Source organism: Pristiophorus japonicus, chromosome 5, assembly GCF_044704955.1.
Source record: "Pristiophorus japonicus isolate sPriJap1 chromosome 5, sPriJap1.hap1, whole genome shotgun sequence".
NCBI lineage: Eukaryota > Metazoa > Chordata > Chondrichthyes > Pristiophoridae > Pristiophorus > Pristiophorus japonicus.
The window spans coordinates 281,667,211-281,683,322 of record NC_091981.1 but is presented as its reverse complement, the minus strand read 5'-3'; the positions used below and the strand labels follow the sequence as shown (position 1 = coordinate 281,683,322).

General features: G+C 43.9%; 1 protein-coding gene across 32 annotated transcripts in view; it reads left to right on the top strand.

The window, feature by feature from the left end:
• The window catches only part of LOC139264722 (obscurin-like), a 571,531-nt gene that overhangs the window by 172,366 nt on the left and 383,053 nt on the right, over window positions 1–16,112 (top strand). For all 32 annotated transcript variants that reach the window (XM_070881692.1, XM_070881694.1, XM_070881707.1 and 29 more), the window contains one exon: window positions 3,313–3,579. In XM_070881692.1, coding sequence (XP_070737793.1) covers window positions 3,313–3,579 — 267 coding nt within the window. The remainder of the gene's footprint in view (window positions 1–3,312; window positions 3,580–16,112) is intronic.

Genomic DNA, 16,112 nt, shown 5'->3' with positions numbered 1-16,112 from the left:
GTTTCAGACCTTCACCACCCTCTGGATGAAAAACTTTCTCCTCAAATCCCCTCTAAACGTTCTACCAATTACTTTATATTTATGCCCCCTGGTTATGGGCCCCCATGTTGTAATACTGACCTCCGGAAGTGACAAACAAGACCACCATTTTCATAACCACCTTATCCAGCACCACTACCACCTCACACAAGGCTGCACTGTCATTTGCCTGCAGACTCGTGACTGCATTTTGAGTTTCCTTTCATTTCATTTTTACCTGTCACTTTTTTTTCTCTTCCCGATTCAACCTTGACAAATAAGTTTTCCAAAAATTGCTCCCTATATCCTTTAGTTATTTGTACTTTTACTTGCATGCAATTTTGTGTTCCCAGCACAGGTGCACTCCTTTAAAATATCCAAATCTATGGGGTAGATGTTGAACTTGCTGTCTGGGAGTAAACCGGACATTGCAGTGAATGGGTTGTCCATAATAAAAACCGCTTAATTTTAATTTCCATTTGAAATCAATAGAAATGTATATTGAGGAAATTCTGTAACTGGGGACCGATTCGCAACACCAGTTTTACACCCAGGCAGCAAGTTGAAAATCTACCCCTATGTCTGAAGCTATGTGCAATTATGTTAATGAGCTTTTAGTGGAAAATTAGGTTCAAACAGCATTCTTTACTTCAGGTCAGCAATAACACCTGTTTCAAATCATTAGCATGTAAGTTGAATCCATTTTGGAAAATCTAAGCCAGTTATCCAGGAGAAGAGTGGAGTAAATGAAGAAATATAATCACAAGTTTGGACAAAACATTCTCATTTAAGGATTGACCCACAGGTTTGAAGAAAGTTGGAAACGCACAAAAATATGTAATTCCTTTAAAACATTTGATATGTTAATCCTTGACCACATATGTTTGAGTAATTAATTATGACATTCTTCTTACAAGAGACAGTTAATTATTATTTCTTGTAAGATTAACCATGCATTAATGGAGGAAATCCTGATATTGTTGCAGACTCCAGTCATTCACATCTTCTGACGAAGGGTTATTCACCTCACGTAACCTGTCTTTTCTCTTTATAAATGCTGCTTTGTATTTCCAGCATTATCTATCGTTATTTACGGTTGATTCAGAGTTGTGGTTAATAAGAACATAAGAAATAGGAACAGGAGTAGGCCATACGGCCCCTCGAGCCTGCTCCACCATTCAATAAGATCGTGGCTGATCTGATCATGGACTCAGCTCCACTTCCCTGCCCGTTCCCCATAACCCCTTATCGTTTAAGAAACTGTCTATTTCTGTCTTAAATTTATTCAATATCCCAGCTTCCACAGCTCTCTGAGGCAGCGAATTCCACAGATTTACAACCCTCTGAGAGAAGAAATTTCTCCTCATCTTAGTTTTAAATAGGCGACCTCTTATTCTGAGATCATGTCCTCTAGTTCTAGTCTCCCCCATTAGTGGAAACATCCTCGCTGCATCTACCTTGTCAAGCCCCCTCATAATCTTATACGTTTCGATAAGATCACCTCTCATTCTTCTGAATTCCAATGAATAGAGGCCCAACCTACTCAACCTTTCCTCATAAGTCAACCCCCTCATCTCTGGAATCAACCTAGTGAACCTTCGCTGAACTGCCTCCAAAGCAAGTATATCCTTTCGTGAATATGGAAACCAAAACTGCACACAATATTCCAGATGTGGCCTCACCAATACCCTGTATAGTTGTAGCAAGACTTCCCTGCTTTTATACTCCATCCCCTTTGCAATAAAGGCCAAGATTCCATTGGCCTTTCTGATCACTTGCTGTACCTGCATACTATGCTTTTGTGTTTCATGCACAAGTACCCTCAGACCCTGCTGTACTGCAGCACTTTGCAATCTTTCTCCATTTAAATAATAACTTGCTCTTTGATTTTTTTTCTGCCAAAGTGCATGACCTCACATTTTCCAACATTATACTCCATCTGCCAAATTTTTGCCCACTCACTTAGCCTGTCTATGTCCTTTTGCAGATTTTGTGTGTCCTTCTCACACATTGCTTTTCCTCCCATTTTTGTATCGTCAGCAAACTTGGCTCCGTTACACTCAGTCCCTTCTTCCAAGTCGTTAATAAAGATTGTAAATAGTTGGGGTCCCAGAACTGATTCCTGTGGCACCCCACTAGTTACTGGCTGCCAACCAGAGAATGAACCATTTATCCCGACTTTCTGTTTTCTGTTAGTTAGCCAATCCTCTATCCATGCTAATACACCTTGTCAAATGCCTTCTGGATGTCCAAATACACCACATCCACTGGTTCCTCTTTATCCACCCTGTTCGTTACATCTTCAAAGAATTCCAGCAAACTTGTCAAACATGACTTCCTCTTCATAAATCCATGCTGACTCTGCCTGACCAAATTTTGCTTTTCCAAATGTCCTGCTACTGCTTCTTTAATAATGGACTCCAACATTTTCCCAACCACAGATGCTAGACTAACTGGTTTATAGTTTCCTGCTTTTTGTCTGCCTCCTTTTTAAATAAGGGTGTTACATTTGCAGTTTTCCAATCTGCTGGGACCTCCCCAGAATCTAGGGAATTTTGGTAAGTTAGAACCAATGCATCCACAATCCCTGCCGCTACTTCTCTTAAGACCCTAGGATGCAAGCCATCAGGTCCAGAGGATTTATCTGCCTTTAGTCCTATTATTTTACTGAGTACTACCTACTTAGTGATTGTGATTGTGTTAAGTTCCTCCCCCCCATAGCCCCTTGACTATCCACTGTTGGGATATTGTTAGTTTCCTCTACCGTAAAGATTGATACAAAATATTTGTTCAGAGTTTCTGCCATCTCCATGTTCCCCATTATTAGTTCCCCGGTCTCGTCCTCTAAGGGACCAACATTTGCTTTAGCCACTCTTTTCCTTTTTATATACCTATAGAAACTCTTGCTATCTGTTTTGTAATATAACAGCATGTTTGATTTTTTTTCAGGGAAAGTAGGGAGGGAATTTAATGTTGCTTAAAACATGGGATTAATATGTGAGGTTGTGAGAATTCTGTGATAAAACAATCACAAGTGGACTCTGGATGGAACAGGGTCTGCTGAATTGAAAGGAATTTTCTTGCCTTAGATTTTCTTCTGTCCTTTTGACAGCTGTGATATCCTCGAAGTAAAATGCATTTCATCACCCTGGGTTTTGTTCATCCACTGCTATTTGCGTAAGAGGGAGAGCAGAGTGGAGTAGGAAACGCTGCCTCATTTTCCGTATACAAGTAAAAAGATGGAACATTACAAGTTGTTGTTATAATATTTAGTCTTTAATGTTGTCCAAATAGCCTTGTCTACGATCTTCAAGCAAGAACTTAAGGATGAAGAAGCTCAAGAGAATGATTCTGTCATACTGCGTTGTGAAATTAGCAGACCAGATGCATCGGTGCAATGGAAAAAAGGATCCATTCTACTTCATCCCAGCGCCAAATATGAAATGAAGCAAAAAGGATCGATTGTTGAGCTAGTTATTCACAAACTCAAACCAGAAGATAGTGGAAGATACACTTGCGACACTGGAGACGTACAGACCAGTGCTTCCTTGAAAATTAATGGTAGGAACAAAATGTATAAAAGAACGATAACCATTTTTTAACTTTTCAATTTAATTCTTACTCAACTCAGACTAACATGGCTAGATTATACAGTGGTCCCTCTCTATAATGCTGTCTTGTAATGCTGTGCAAAATATGTGACCGAGCAAGAGACAAGTTGCAGTTAAGTGGTTTTACACAGATTCTCTGTTGGTGCTGCAACTTTAAACAGAATGTATTAAATGCTTCACCATAATATTGCAGTGAAGGCTATTCCATTGCAACGGTAATTATTTTTGCTCCTTCTACAAATTTTCTCTCTCTCTTCCTCTCTTGAAACAATCTTTATTGAGGGAACGTTCCTCAGTTACTCTCAGGTGAATGATTCCGGAGATGAGGGGGTTACCTTATGATGATAGATTGAGTAGACTGGGTCTTTACTCATTGGAGTTCAGAAGGATGAGGGGTGATCTTATGGAAACATTTAAAATAATGAAAGGGATAGACAAGATCGAGGCAGAGAGGTTGTTTCCACTGGTAGGGGAGACTAGAACTAGGGGGCACAGCCTCAAAATACGGGGTGCCAATTTAAAACCGAGTTGAGAAGGAATCTGTGGAATTCTCTGCCCAAGGAAGCAGTTGAGGCTAGCTCATTGAATGTATTCAAGTCACAGATAGATAGATTTTTAACCAATAAGGGAATTAAGGGTTACGGGGAGCGGGCGGGTAAGTGGAGCTGAGTCCACGGCCAGATCAGCCATGATCTTATTGAATGGCGGCGCAGGCTCGAGGGGTAGATGGCCTACTCCTGTTCCTAATTCTTATGTTCTTATGTTCTTATATCTGGACTTTACCAAAATGATACCTGGACACCAAGAGTTAAATCATGATGAAAGATTACACGAACTAGGGTTATATTCCCTGGAATTTTGAAGATTAAGGGGTGATTTGATTGAAATTTTCAAGATATTAAGGGGAACTTATAGGGTAGATAGAGGGAAGGTATTTCTGCTGGTTGGGGAGTCTAGGACTCTGGGGTATAGTCTAAAGATTAGAGCCGGACCTTTTAGGAGTGAAGTTAGGAAACACTTCAACATGCAAAAGGTGGTAGAAGTTTGTAATTCTCTTCCACAAACGGCAATTAATGCTAAGTCAATTGTTAATTTTAAATCTGAGATTGATTTTTGTTAAGCAAAGGTATTAAGGGATATGAGGCAAAGGCCATATGGTATTAGGTCGCAGATCAGCCATGATCTCATTGAATGGTGGAACAGGCTCGAGGGGTAGACATGTCAACTTGGAGCCAACTTGACCCCATAGAGACCCAGCTTACCTCTCCTTTACCACAAATAACATAAACAACTGACAAGTGTGGATGTAAGCCCTCACTGGGTAGAGATTGTGGTGGGGGTGAATTTTCATGAGGTTTTTCCTTCCTATCTGCCATAACTCCGGCAGAATACTTTCCTGGTATTTCCACAGCTCTTCCACCAGAGTGTGATGAGTGGGAGAATCTCCATGGAAATTCACCGCCAAATATAACCTCCTCACAAGCAGCGTGGTGAATAGCACAGCTCCCCATAAAATGAGTGAGTGCAACCTTCTGACTACAGAATGGACACCCATCATATGTTATTGAATGATAGTTCGGCAAGATGGAGGTAATTACCTTCAACAAAGATATAACTCTCTGCATCCCAATTTTGATAGCACCAAATCTCGGATAATTTTGTGCATGTTCTCATATCTAGGGGCCAAGTTTCGGCCTGAGTTGCTCCTGTTTTTTTGGAGCAACTGGTTTAGAATGGAGTATCTTAGAAATTGCAATTCTCGGCATTTAGTTTGCTCTAGTTCTAGTCAGTTAGAACAGTTTCAGTTTGGAACAGATTTTTTTTTCAAAAGGGGGCGTGTCTGGCTACTTACGCCCGTTTTGAAAGTTTAGGCATTGAAAACTTACTCCAAACTAACTTAGAATGGAGTAAGTGTAGATTTTTGTACGCTCAGAAAAACCTTGCCTACACTTAGAAAATCAGGTGTAGGTTACAAATCAGGCATAGGGAATGGGGGGGGGGGAAGGGGGGGTTTAAAGGGAAGTTTACAAACATTAAACACTTCAGTTTTACAAATAAAGAGCCATCATCAATAATAAATGATAAATACATCAATAAATCAATCAAAAAAAATTAATAAAAAATTTAAAAAATCAATAAATAATACATTTTCTACTTACCGACTGTAGCACCGGGAGCCCTCCAAAAGCCTGCTGGGACGCCCCCGCTCCCCCCCCCCCCACCCTCCATTGTGTCTCTGTCAGTGTCTCTATCTCTCGGTCTGTGTGTGTCTCTCTCACTCTCTGTCTGTCAGTGTCTGTGTTTCTGACAGCGAGGAGGTGGGTGGAGAGGGAGGGAGGGGGAGAAGGGAGGGAGGGAGGGGGGGGGAGAAGGGAGGGAGGGAGGGGGAGAAGGAAGGGAGGGGGGGAGGGAGAGGAGAGGGAGGCTGGCCGGGCGCAAGGCTTCGGACGGGGCACCGGATTTAAAGGTAGGTGGCCGGGGGTCCGGGAGGTGGGAGTCGGGTCGGGTCGGGTCCGGGGGGGGAGCGGGGGTTGGGTCGTGAGAGTCGGGTCGGGTCCGGGGGGAGTGGGGTTTGGGTCCGATGTGGGGGGGGGTGGGTGGGAACGAGGGTCTGGTCCGGGGGCGAAGGGGGTGGGGGTCGGGAGGTTGAGTCGGGTCCGGTCTGGGGGAGGGTCGGGTCGAAGCAGGAGCTGGGCGTGGGAGGTGCAGCCTGATCCACGCAGCCCCAGTGAGGCTATTCGGCCAGGGCTAGGGGCTGCATGCTTCGGGCCCCTCCCACACAGTTTTGGGCGCCTGGAGCTACTGCACATGCGCGCCCACTGTAGCGCGCCTGTGCAGAAGTCCCGGCACTGTTTTCAGCGCAGGGACCTGGCTCCGCGCCACCCACAGCTCGTGCTGCGCCACGCCCAGCTCCAGAGGACCTGCAGGGAGCCGGAAAATCGTTAAGTATTTTTTAGGCGCACTTTCTGACGCGAAAAACGGCGTCCAGGTCAGGGCTGCGCCGTTCTAAGTGCGGCCCGAAACTTGGGCCCTAGTCTCCAGGTAATGTCTCCAAGTAATAACGCCTCAAGACTTAAAGTTTCCACTTCAGCTATGCAATGCACACATGCATTCAACCTATGCAGCTTGTGATGTACCAGCCATTTTCATTTTCTTGACATCCAAGTCTAATGCCATGTACCAGACTTACTCATTACCAACTGCTTAATCCAGGATTTAATGTGAAGAGCTTTGGGAAAACAGTGTGTCTGTTAGACTAATTTCTCCTTCAGGATGATGTGATAGATTGGTGTAAGGCAACTCTGCAATTGTTTTCTTTTTTGCCATAAATACATCTCTCTGCTTGTTCCTGGAGTTCACACATGGGCATCATGCATGTCTAAGAGTCCTGAACCTTACTTAACAGAGAATTGTTTCAACACATGTCATGTGTCATAAACCTAAACTGCTTTGGGACTTGCCCATTATTTAATCTGTAAGTTTAGACAACAAGGGCTAGAATTTCCTATCATTGACTATTTAAGGCTTGACTTGGCTCAGGCTTAGCTGAGTGACAGCATTCTCATCTTTGGCTCAGATGGTGATGGGTTCAACATTGTTAGATCTCTCAATTTCCAATGAAATACGAACTCCGATTGTAGTTTTAATGTAACTTTATTCTGGCAGCAGCAATAAGCTTCTGGCTTTAAGCCAGGCCTTTGTCCTTCTGAGACCACATGGCCAAAATGGCTGTACTTATACCTGGTTCAATTTACAGAAAAGAACTCGCCTTCTTTGACCTTATTGGCTCAATTGATAGTCTTTTAACCTTTAATTGGCTCGCTACCCAAGGTCCTAAAATGTCAAATTGATTGATGACTGAATGCAATGTGGTCTGCGTTTTCTTCAAAACTGCAGCCGGGCTGCAGAGCTTGAATTCTCTATCAATCCTCCCTTTGATTCTTTCACAAACTGAATCATAAAACATCAGCTATCACTGGTTAAACATTCTACAAAATAATTTCATACATGTTAATAGAGTTTCCTTCTAAAATTTGTTGATGTGTTTCGCCACATGTCTGGACTAGTAACTTCCACACAAATTTACACCAACCCAAACACAAATTTTAGAAGGAAACTCTATTAACATGTATGAAATTATTTTGTAGAATGTTTAACCAGTGATAGCTGATGTTTTATGATCGTGGCCACAATGGAAGTCTGGTTTTAGTAGGTTGATTAACCTTATTCCAATTTAATCCAAATCAATATCTTAATTCAACCAGTAAACAACCTTCCCTTAAGCACAACATACCCCTGTGCTACGTACAGACGGTCTGCTGGGACCTGCAAGGTGTCTCACATCTTGCTACAGCTGCCTGGTCGCAACAACATTTAATCAACATAAACAAACAACATAAAAGTAAAACAATTACAACAAATAGAATTAAACCTTCCACCAATGAAGTTCCTATTGAACCTAGCCATTCAGTGACTCCGCTCCACAAAGTGAATGATGGGGGTTGCTTAAGTTTTTCTACCTCCTTTTGGATATGCTTCGCTAAGTGGGTAATTTCTTCGGAGCTATCTGGCATATATGTGCAACACTCAGTTCCGAGTAGGGCGCAAGTACCTCCCTTTTCAGAATTCCGGGAGCAGTTACTATAATTCCCTTGCTACCCTACTATTTCCCTTTGGTGCAGAGGGTCGGCTAGTAAGAAGTAGGCAAATGCCTAGAATACCTACAGTCAGTAATACAGTAAATTTATATATTTTGGCAAAAAGTAATTGTCCTTATTAAATTTCAACTTCAGTTACAGGTGCTCGTTTAACGTGTGAAGCGTGGATCCAGGCTTTCTTTCCTTAGACTTTAACAGCTGCCTGGGTGATCAATAACACTTGATAAGGTCCCTCCCACTTGGCACCCAAAGGTTCTTTATGCAACTTTTTCACATACACCCAGACTCCTGGGATGATGTCGTGTCCTCCTTCAGGTGGATTACCCCAAGCTGCCGATACCTGTCGGGAAACAGAACTAATAGCATTGGCTAGGTTCTGACAGTATGATAACAAAGTGTCACTCATTAAGTGAACATCAGCTTTCCGTAAGTCAATAGTTCCTGGCAGCGACATGGGTCTTCCTGTTATAATTTCAAATGGGCTTAGACCTGTAGTTCTGTTCGGGGTTGCCCTAATACTACATAGCACTATTGGTAGTGCCTGGGGCCATGCTGTTCCTTCTTGGTGATATTTGGCAAGCTGTTGTTTCAGAGTTCGTTTCATTCACTCTACTTGTCCTGATGATTGTGGATGATAAGGACAGTGTAAATCCCACGTAATGTTCAGTAACCTACAGACTTCTTGGCAGACAGCACCTGTGAAGTGTGTTCCCTGATCTGAGTCAATGCTACTCGGGACTTCCCATCGGGGAATGTAATCCTTACACAAGACCTTTGCAGTGTGATTGGCTGTGGCTCTTTTAGTTGGGACAGCTTCTACCCATCTAGAGAATCTGTCGACCATGACAAGAATGTTAGTGTATCCTTGGCATGAAGGAAGAGATATATAATCAACCTGCAGATGCTGGAATGGTCCGACAGTGGCAGGGGGCCTCAGTTGGGGCATTACCGTGATAGGTCAAGAATTATTTTTCTGGCAGACCACACAGCGGTTTACTACCAGCTGGGCATGTTTTTTAAATCCCCGACCCCAGCAGCTTTTCTGCAACCATGCCGTCATCTGTTGTGAGGCCAAGTGTCCCCACGAGAGGATCTGTTGGGCTAAAAAAGGCATAAGCGTTTGTGGCGTGACTGGCTTGTCGGTAACTTTTTGTCTCCCGACACCATCTTCACATAGCTTCATTCCTGCCTCAATCCATGTCCATTTTTCCTCTCGGGAGCACTCGCCTTGCATTGTTTGAAGGTCTCGTGTCAGAGTCCTGAGTGCTTTCAATCTGCACATCTGTGTTGGTTCTTCTGGGGGAACGCCCTGTGAGGCGACATCTTTAGCTGCCTGGTCGGCTGGGGCATTTCCCTGTGCTTCTGTGGTATTTTTCTTGATATGGGCCTTACACTTCAGGATGGACACTTCCTGAGGTAATTGTATGGCCTCTAGTAAGTCTCGGACTTCTTTTCCATTTCGGATAGCTGTACCAGCAGCAGTGAGGAATCCCCTATTCCGCCATAACAAACCAAAGTCGTGAGCGACTCCAAAAGCATAACGCAAATCTGTGTAGATATTAGCTATCTGTCCTTCTGCTATTCGACATGCTTCTGACAGGGCCCGTAACTCGGCCTGTTGTGCTCACGTTCCTGAGGGTAAACATCCTTTTGCCACTATCTCATATAAGGTTGTAACTGCCCATCCTGCTTTTCTGGTACCATTGTCAACAAAGGAGGAACCATCTGTAAACAGGATGAGATCTGGGTTGTGCAGAGGCTCCTCTGCTGCTAAGGCTGCTTCTTCTGTTTCTTTTAAAATCTCCACACAGTCATGCTCTTCACATTCTCCCCCCTCTTGCTCCCTCGATTCTGACATCGGGAGCATAGTTGTGGGATTAACCGGGCTGGCCTGGGCGATATGGTGATTAGGAGCTTCCAAAACTGCTGTCCAGTGGGTCCATCTAGCTGCCGTCACCTGAAACATTCTATTCATAGACAGCAAAGCGTGTACGGTGTGGGGACACTTGACAATCAGCTTTTGGTCGAGGACTAGACCCGCAGTGATCATTACCGCTCGACATGTAGCTTCCATGGCCCTTCGGCAACTTCCCCATCCCAGGGCTACCGCATCCAGTTTTGTCGAATAATAGCCAATAGGTCTTTGCCGATCCCCATGTTCTTGTGTCAGAATAGCTGTCATGTATCCTTCTTTCTCATGGACAAACAGGGTAAATGGCTTACCACTGGCGGGGATTCCCAGAGCCGGTGCCGAACACAAAGCCTTTTTCAAACTCAGGAAGGCCTCTTGCTGTTCCTTAGTGAGGGTGATGGCTTCTTTAGAGGCACGTTTCCCCTTTAAGATATCATTCAGTGGCTGAGCAAGCTGTGTGAAGGAGTCAATCCAATTTCTGTTAAAGTTACACAATCCCAAAAAGGACCTTAGTTCCTGAATAGTGGTGGGTTTTTTAGCAGCCCGAATGGCTGCAGTTCTATCCTGGGTAAGTTCTCTCTTTCCTTGTGAAATCTTTTGTCCCAGGTATACAACCTCTTCTTGGGATATTTGTGCTTTGTCGATGCTGGCTTTATGTCCTTTCAGCCGAAGGTGGTCCAGCAAAGCTCGTAAATCTTGTTCATGCTGTTCTTCCGTGTTTGACGCTAGCAGGATATCGTCTACATATTGGATGACTGTGGATGACAGGGGAGGTAATTCTCGCAAATGGCTTTGTAAAGCCATGTGGAATAGCGTAGGGCTGTTGTGGAAACCCTGTGGTAACCGGGTCCAAGTATACTGTTGTCCTTGGACTGTGAAAGCAAACCACTGTCGAACCTCCGGTGCCAGAGGCACCGACCAAAATCCGTTGGCCATATCTATAACCGAGAAATATTTATGTTCCGGTTTGAGGGCATTAAAAATGGTGGAGGGATCTGTGACCAAAGGAGCTTTTTGATCAATACATTGGTTAGCTTTCCTATAATCGACAGTCAAACGCCAAGTCTCATTAGATTTCTGTACCGGCCACAAGGGGCTATTGGAGGAGCTATGCGTTTTAATAAGTACCTCTTGTTTCTCCAATTGCTGAATAACCGGTAAGATTCCCGCGATGGCAGTTGGACTGATGGGATACTGTTTAGTGCATGGAGGCTTGGTCCCGGTAAATGACGCAGGCTCCATCTGGAGTAGGCCACAATCATTCTTATCTTTAGCCCATATCGGGTGTTCCTTCAATTCTTCTTTCTTCAAAGTTCTAATTGACCATGTCACCCGACCATTCTCGAAATGCAACGATGAATCTATTTGGATTAGAACGTCCATTCCCAAAAGGGGTTGATCTACTGGGCCTATCCAGACCGGTGTGGTTAGTTCATGTGGACCCAGCCCTATACGTACCGGTGTTGTCCTTTTAATTTCCATTTTATGGCTCCCAACTCCATAGGCTGTACGTGCCCTACCATCCAACGGCAAAAAGTCTCCATATTGTAGAGGTAAGCATGTTAATTCCGTCCCTGTGTCTAAAAGACAGTCCACATCCTTACCGCCCACCCTCACAGTTATATATAGCCCATCTCCCCTTTGTTGTATTAGTGTGAGGAGGGGGGCCAGGGTGGGCTCTAATCGTTTTTTGCTATCCCAAGTAACTCCTTCTGTTGTTGTAATGCTTCTATGAGGTCGTTATCTTGTGACAAGCCTGGTTTGTTGGCTGAATTGTATCCCTGGCTGCGTCCTCTTCCCCGGCCGCGACCTTGCTGTTTTGTCCTGCACGTCTTGGCCCAGTGACCTTCTTTCCCACAATAATGACATTTTCCGGGTAATTTTCCGATCTAATTGGTTACATCGATCCACCAATGCTGCAAAGGTAGTTCCTCTACCTTCCCAGTCCGGTAACACTATCTTAAGCATTTTGAACAGTTCTGGCTTTAGACCTGCTATGATAGCTGCTTTCAGGGGTCCAAACACTTGTTCATCCATTTTCTCATCCGTATTATTCATACCCGAATATTCTAGCCACGTGCATCTAAACTGCTCGTCATACTCCAGGACCTCCTCTGTTCCTTTCTGTTGGCAGGCTGCAATTTTTCCCCAGTCTGTCTTGGCTGGACTGAAGGCTTGCAGCCAGTGTTTAATCGCCTCCCATCCTGCGTTTAATTCTTGCTCATCCTGCCCCAAAGCTTCTTCTACCTTGTCGTGCAATTTTATTCCTTGTGTTTTTAGCACCATTATTGTCAAAATTTGCACTCCGTCCCAGGGATGAAGTTGATACATATTTCTTAAGCGGTCCAATTGGTCCCACCTTTTTACTCCCCCTTTGGATTGGGCAATTCCTTGGACCATTTATCAATTTTCTCTGGGTCTGCTGGATCATGAACTAAATATTCTGCATACACTCTATTCTTCGTTTTTTTGGTTCCGCCCTCATCCGCAGTCTCTTCTGATTTGACTACAACTCGTCTTTTTTTAAATGGGGCAAAGCGCACCCCTAATTCTTCATCCTCCGACCCTGTATCATCGGAGGATTCAGAATCCGTATCTATTCCTCGGTCGTGTCTTCGGGTTTGCGCTTTTAATTTATCCAAACATGGGTGCCCTGGGAATTGACCGACACATTTTCCTTTTCCTATTACTGTCTCTTGACCGAATGATTTTTTCCATTCTTTAATTTCACCTTTAAGATCTTTAACTTCCGCTTCTGACTTTTCAAGTTCAAGTTTTTTCTGTCGCAGCTGTGCACAAACAGCTTGCAATTGGTCCTTTGTACTGGTCAGTTCTCGATCATGTTGGGAATGCATTATAATTTAATTCCGCTTTTGGATCTGTCCCATAACGGCTAGGGACCATCTAGTTCGCTCTTTATTTTTCATACGGGTCGTTGTTCCCCAGACCCTTTTAATCTCGTCCAAGGAGCATTATCCTTTGGAGGTTCCGTACTTTTGTTCGATCTTAATACAGGTTTTAGATAAGTTGAATTGTTGCTCTATGTATTCTTTCAACTGTTGGAGAATTTCATCTATCGAAACCTCAGGTGGTGCCTGCCCACCTTTTACAGTTGTAGGCAATTCTTTGCTCTTATCTCCTGCTGCCATAATACTGATTTCTTTACTGGGGTCTCGAGTCATAGGCTTTCCAGCCGATCAGTGGGTCGGTGATTAATTAATTAACACACCGCCGAAGTTAAACGTCGATGGGACCTCGAGCCGACTACCAACCGGAGGGTTCGCAAACCGGAGGCTTTTGGAATCGCGTAGAAGGAGAGGCGAATTTAGACTTTTGACCGAGGACTTTTATAAAGAGGAGTCCTTACCTTAGTATGTAGGTCCGATGTCCAAAATTCAGTTTCTTCCCTCAGCGATCGTGTTCGTGATGCCAAAATTGTTAGATCTCTTAATTTCCAATGAAATATGAACTCCGATTGTAGTTTTAATGTAACTTTATTCTGGCAGCAGCAACAAGCTTCTGGCTTTAAGCCAGGCCTTTGTCCTTCTGAGACCACATGGCCAAAATGGCTGTACTTATACCTGGTTCAATTTACAGAAAAGAACTCGCCTTCTTTGACCTTATTGGCTCAATTGATAGTCTTTTAACCTTTAATTGGCTCGCTACCCAAGGTCCTAAAATGTCAAATTGATTGATGACTGAATGCAATGTGGGCTGTGTTTTCTTCAAAACTGCAGCCGGGCTGCAGAGCTTGAATTCTCTATCAAAAATCCAGTCCAATGACTTGAGCACATAATCTAAACTGCACTTCAGTACAGCACTGAGGGAATGCTGCACTGTCGGAGGTGGTGTCTTTGTGATAAGATGTTATTCAGAGACCCCGTCTGCCCTTTCAGGTGGGTATAAAATAATAGAGGCATAATTTAAAGAAGAGTAGTGGAGTTTACCCGATGATTTTCAATTGTTTCCTGCTCATTTCTCAGATTGGAAAATGTGATGGGGTGGGCACCTCAGTTACTTCATCACAAATTGCTCTAAGATGGTTGCGGTGAACCACCATCTTGAATCGCTGCAATATTAACTGTGTGGGTTGATAGTTCACTTTGGAGGACATTAAACAATAACCAGGTAGCGTGGGACTGGAGTTACATGTAGGCCTGTCTGAACATGGGTGGCAGGTCACCCTTCTCTGAAGGACATTACCAAACCAGTAGAGTTTTACGACAATTCTGCATGGTCATTTTGTATTCCTAGTGCCAGCCCATAAATTACCAGATATATTCAATTCGATTCTGTGGTGGGTTTTAATGTATCACAGTGGGATTTGAAATCACATCCTCTGGATTCCAAATCCTGTACACTACTGCATCTATTAAATACATTTTGTTTTACAATCTTTGCCATGTCATGGACTCCAAACAATGTATTTAATATTTTGTGAGAAGGTTCTTTTAAAGTTTATCCCCACAGCCCATTGGTAACATAGAAACATAGAAAATAGGTGCAGGAGTAGGCCATTCGGCCCTTCTAGCCTGCACTGCCATTCAATGAGTTCATGGCTGAACATGCAACTTCAGTACCCCATTCCTGCTTTCTCGCCATACCCCTTGATCCCCCGAGTAGTAAGGACTACATCTAACTCCTTTTTGAATATATTTAGTGAATTGGCCTCAACAACTTTCTGTGGTAGAGAATTCCACAGGTTCACCACTCTCTGGGTGAAGAAGTTTCTCCTCATCTCGGTCCTAAATGGCTTACCCCTTATCCTTAGACTGTGACCCCTGGTTCTGGACTTCCCCAACATTGGGAACATTCTTCCTGCATCTAACCTGTCTAAACCCATCAGAATTTTAAACGTTTCTATGAGGACACCTCTCATTCTTCTGAACTCCAGTGAATACAAGCCCAGTTGATCCAGTCTTTCTTGATAGGTCAGTCCTGCCATCCTGGGAATCAGTCTGGTGAACCTTCGCTGCACTCCCTCAATAGCAAGAATGTCCTTCCTCAGGTTAGGAGACCAAAACTGTACACAATACTCCAGGTGTGGCCTCACCAATGCCCTGTACAACTGTAGCAACACCTCCCTGCCCCTGTACTCAAATCCCCTCGCTATGAAGGCCAACATGCCATTTGCTTTCTTAACCGCCTGCTGTACCTGCATGCCAACCTTCAATGACTGATGTACCATGACACCCAGGTCTCGTTGCACCTCCCCTTTTCCTAATCTGTCACCATTCAGATAATAGTCTGTCTCTCTGTTTTTACCACCAAAGTGGATAACCTCACATTTATCCACATTATACTTCATCTGCCATGCATTTGCCCACTCACCTAACCTATCCAAGTCGCTCTGCAGCCTCATAGCATCCTCCTCACAGCTCACACTGCCACCCAACTTAGTGTCATCCGCAAATTTGGAGATACTACATTTAATCCCCTCGTCCAAATCATTAATGTACAATGTAAACAGCTGGGGCCCCAGCACAGAACCTTGCGGTACCCCAATAGTCACCGCCTGCCATTCTGAAAAGTACCCATTTACTCCTACTCTTTGCTTCCTGTCTGACAACCAGTTCTCAATTCACGTCAGCACACTACCCCCAATCCCATGTGCTTTAACTTTGCACATTAATCTCTTGTGTGGGACCTTGTCGAAAGCCTTCTGAAAGTCCAAATATACCACATCAACTGGTTCTCCCTTGTCCACTCTACTGGAAACATCCTCAAAAAATTCCAGAAGATTTGTCAAGCATGATTTCCCTTTCACAAATCCATGCTGACTTGGACCTATCATGTCACCTCTTTCCAAATGCGCTGCTATGACATCCTTAATAATTGATTCCATCATCTTACCCACACCGATGTCAGGCTGACCGGTCTATGATTCCCTGTTTTCTCTCTCCCTCCTTTTTT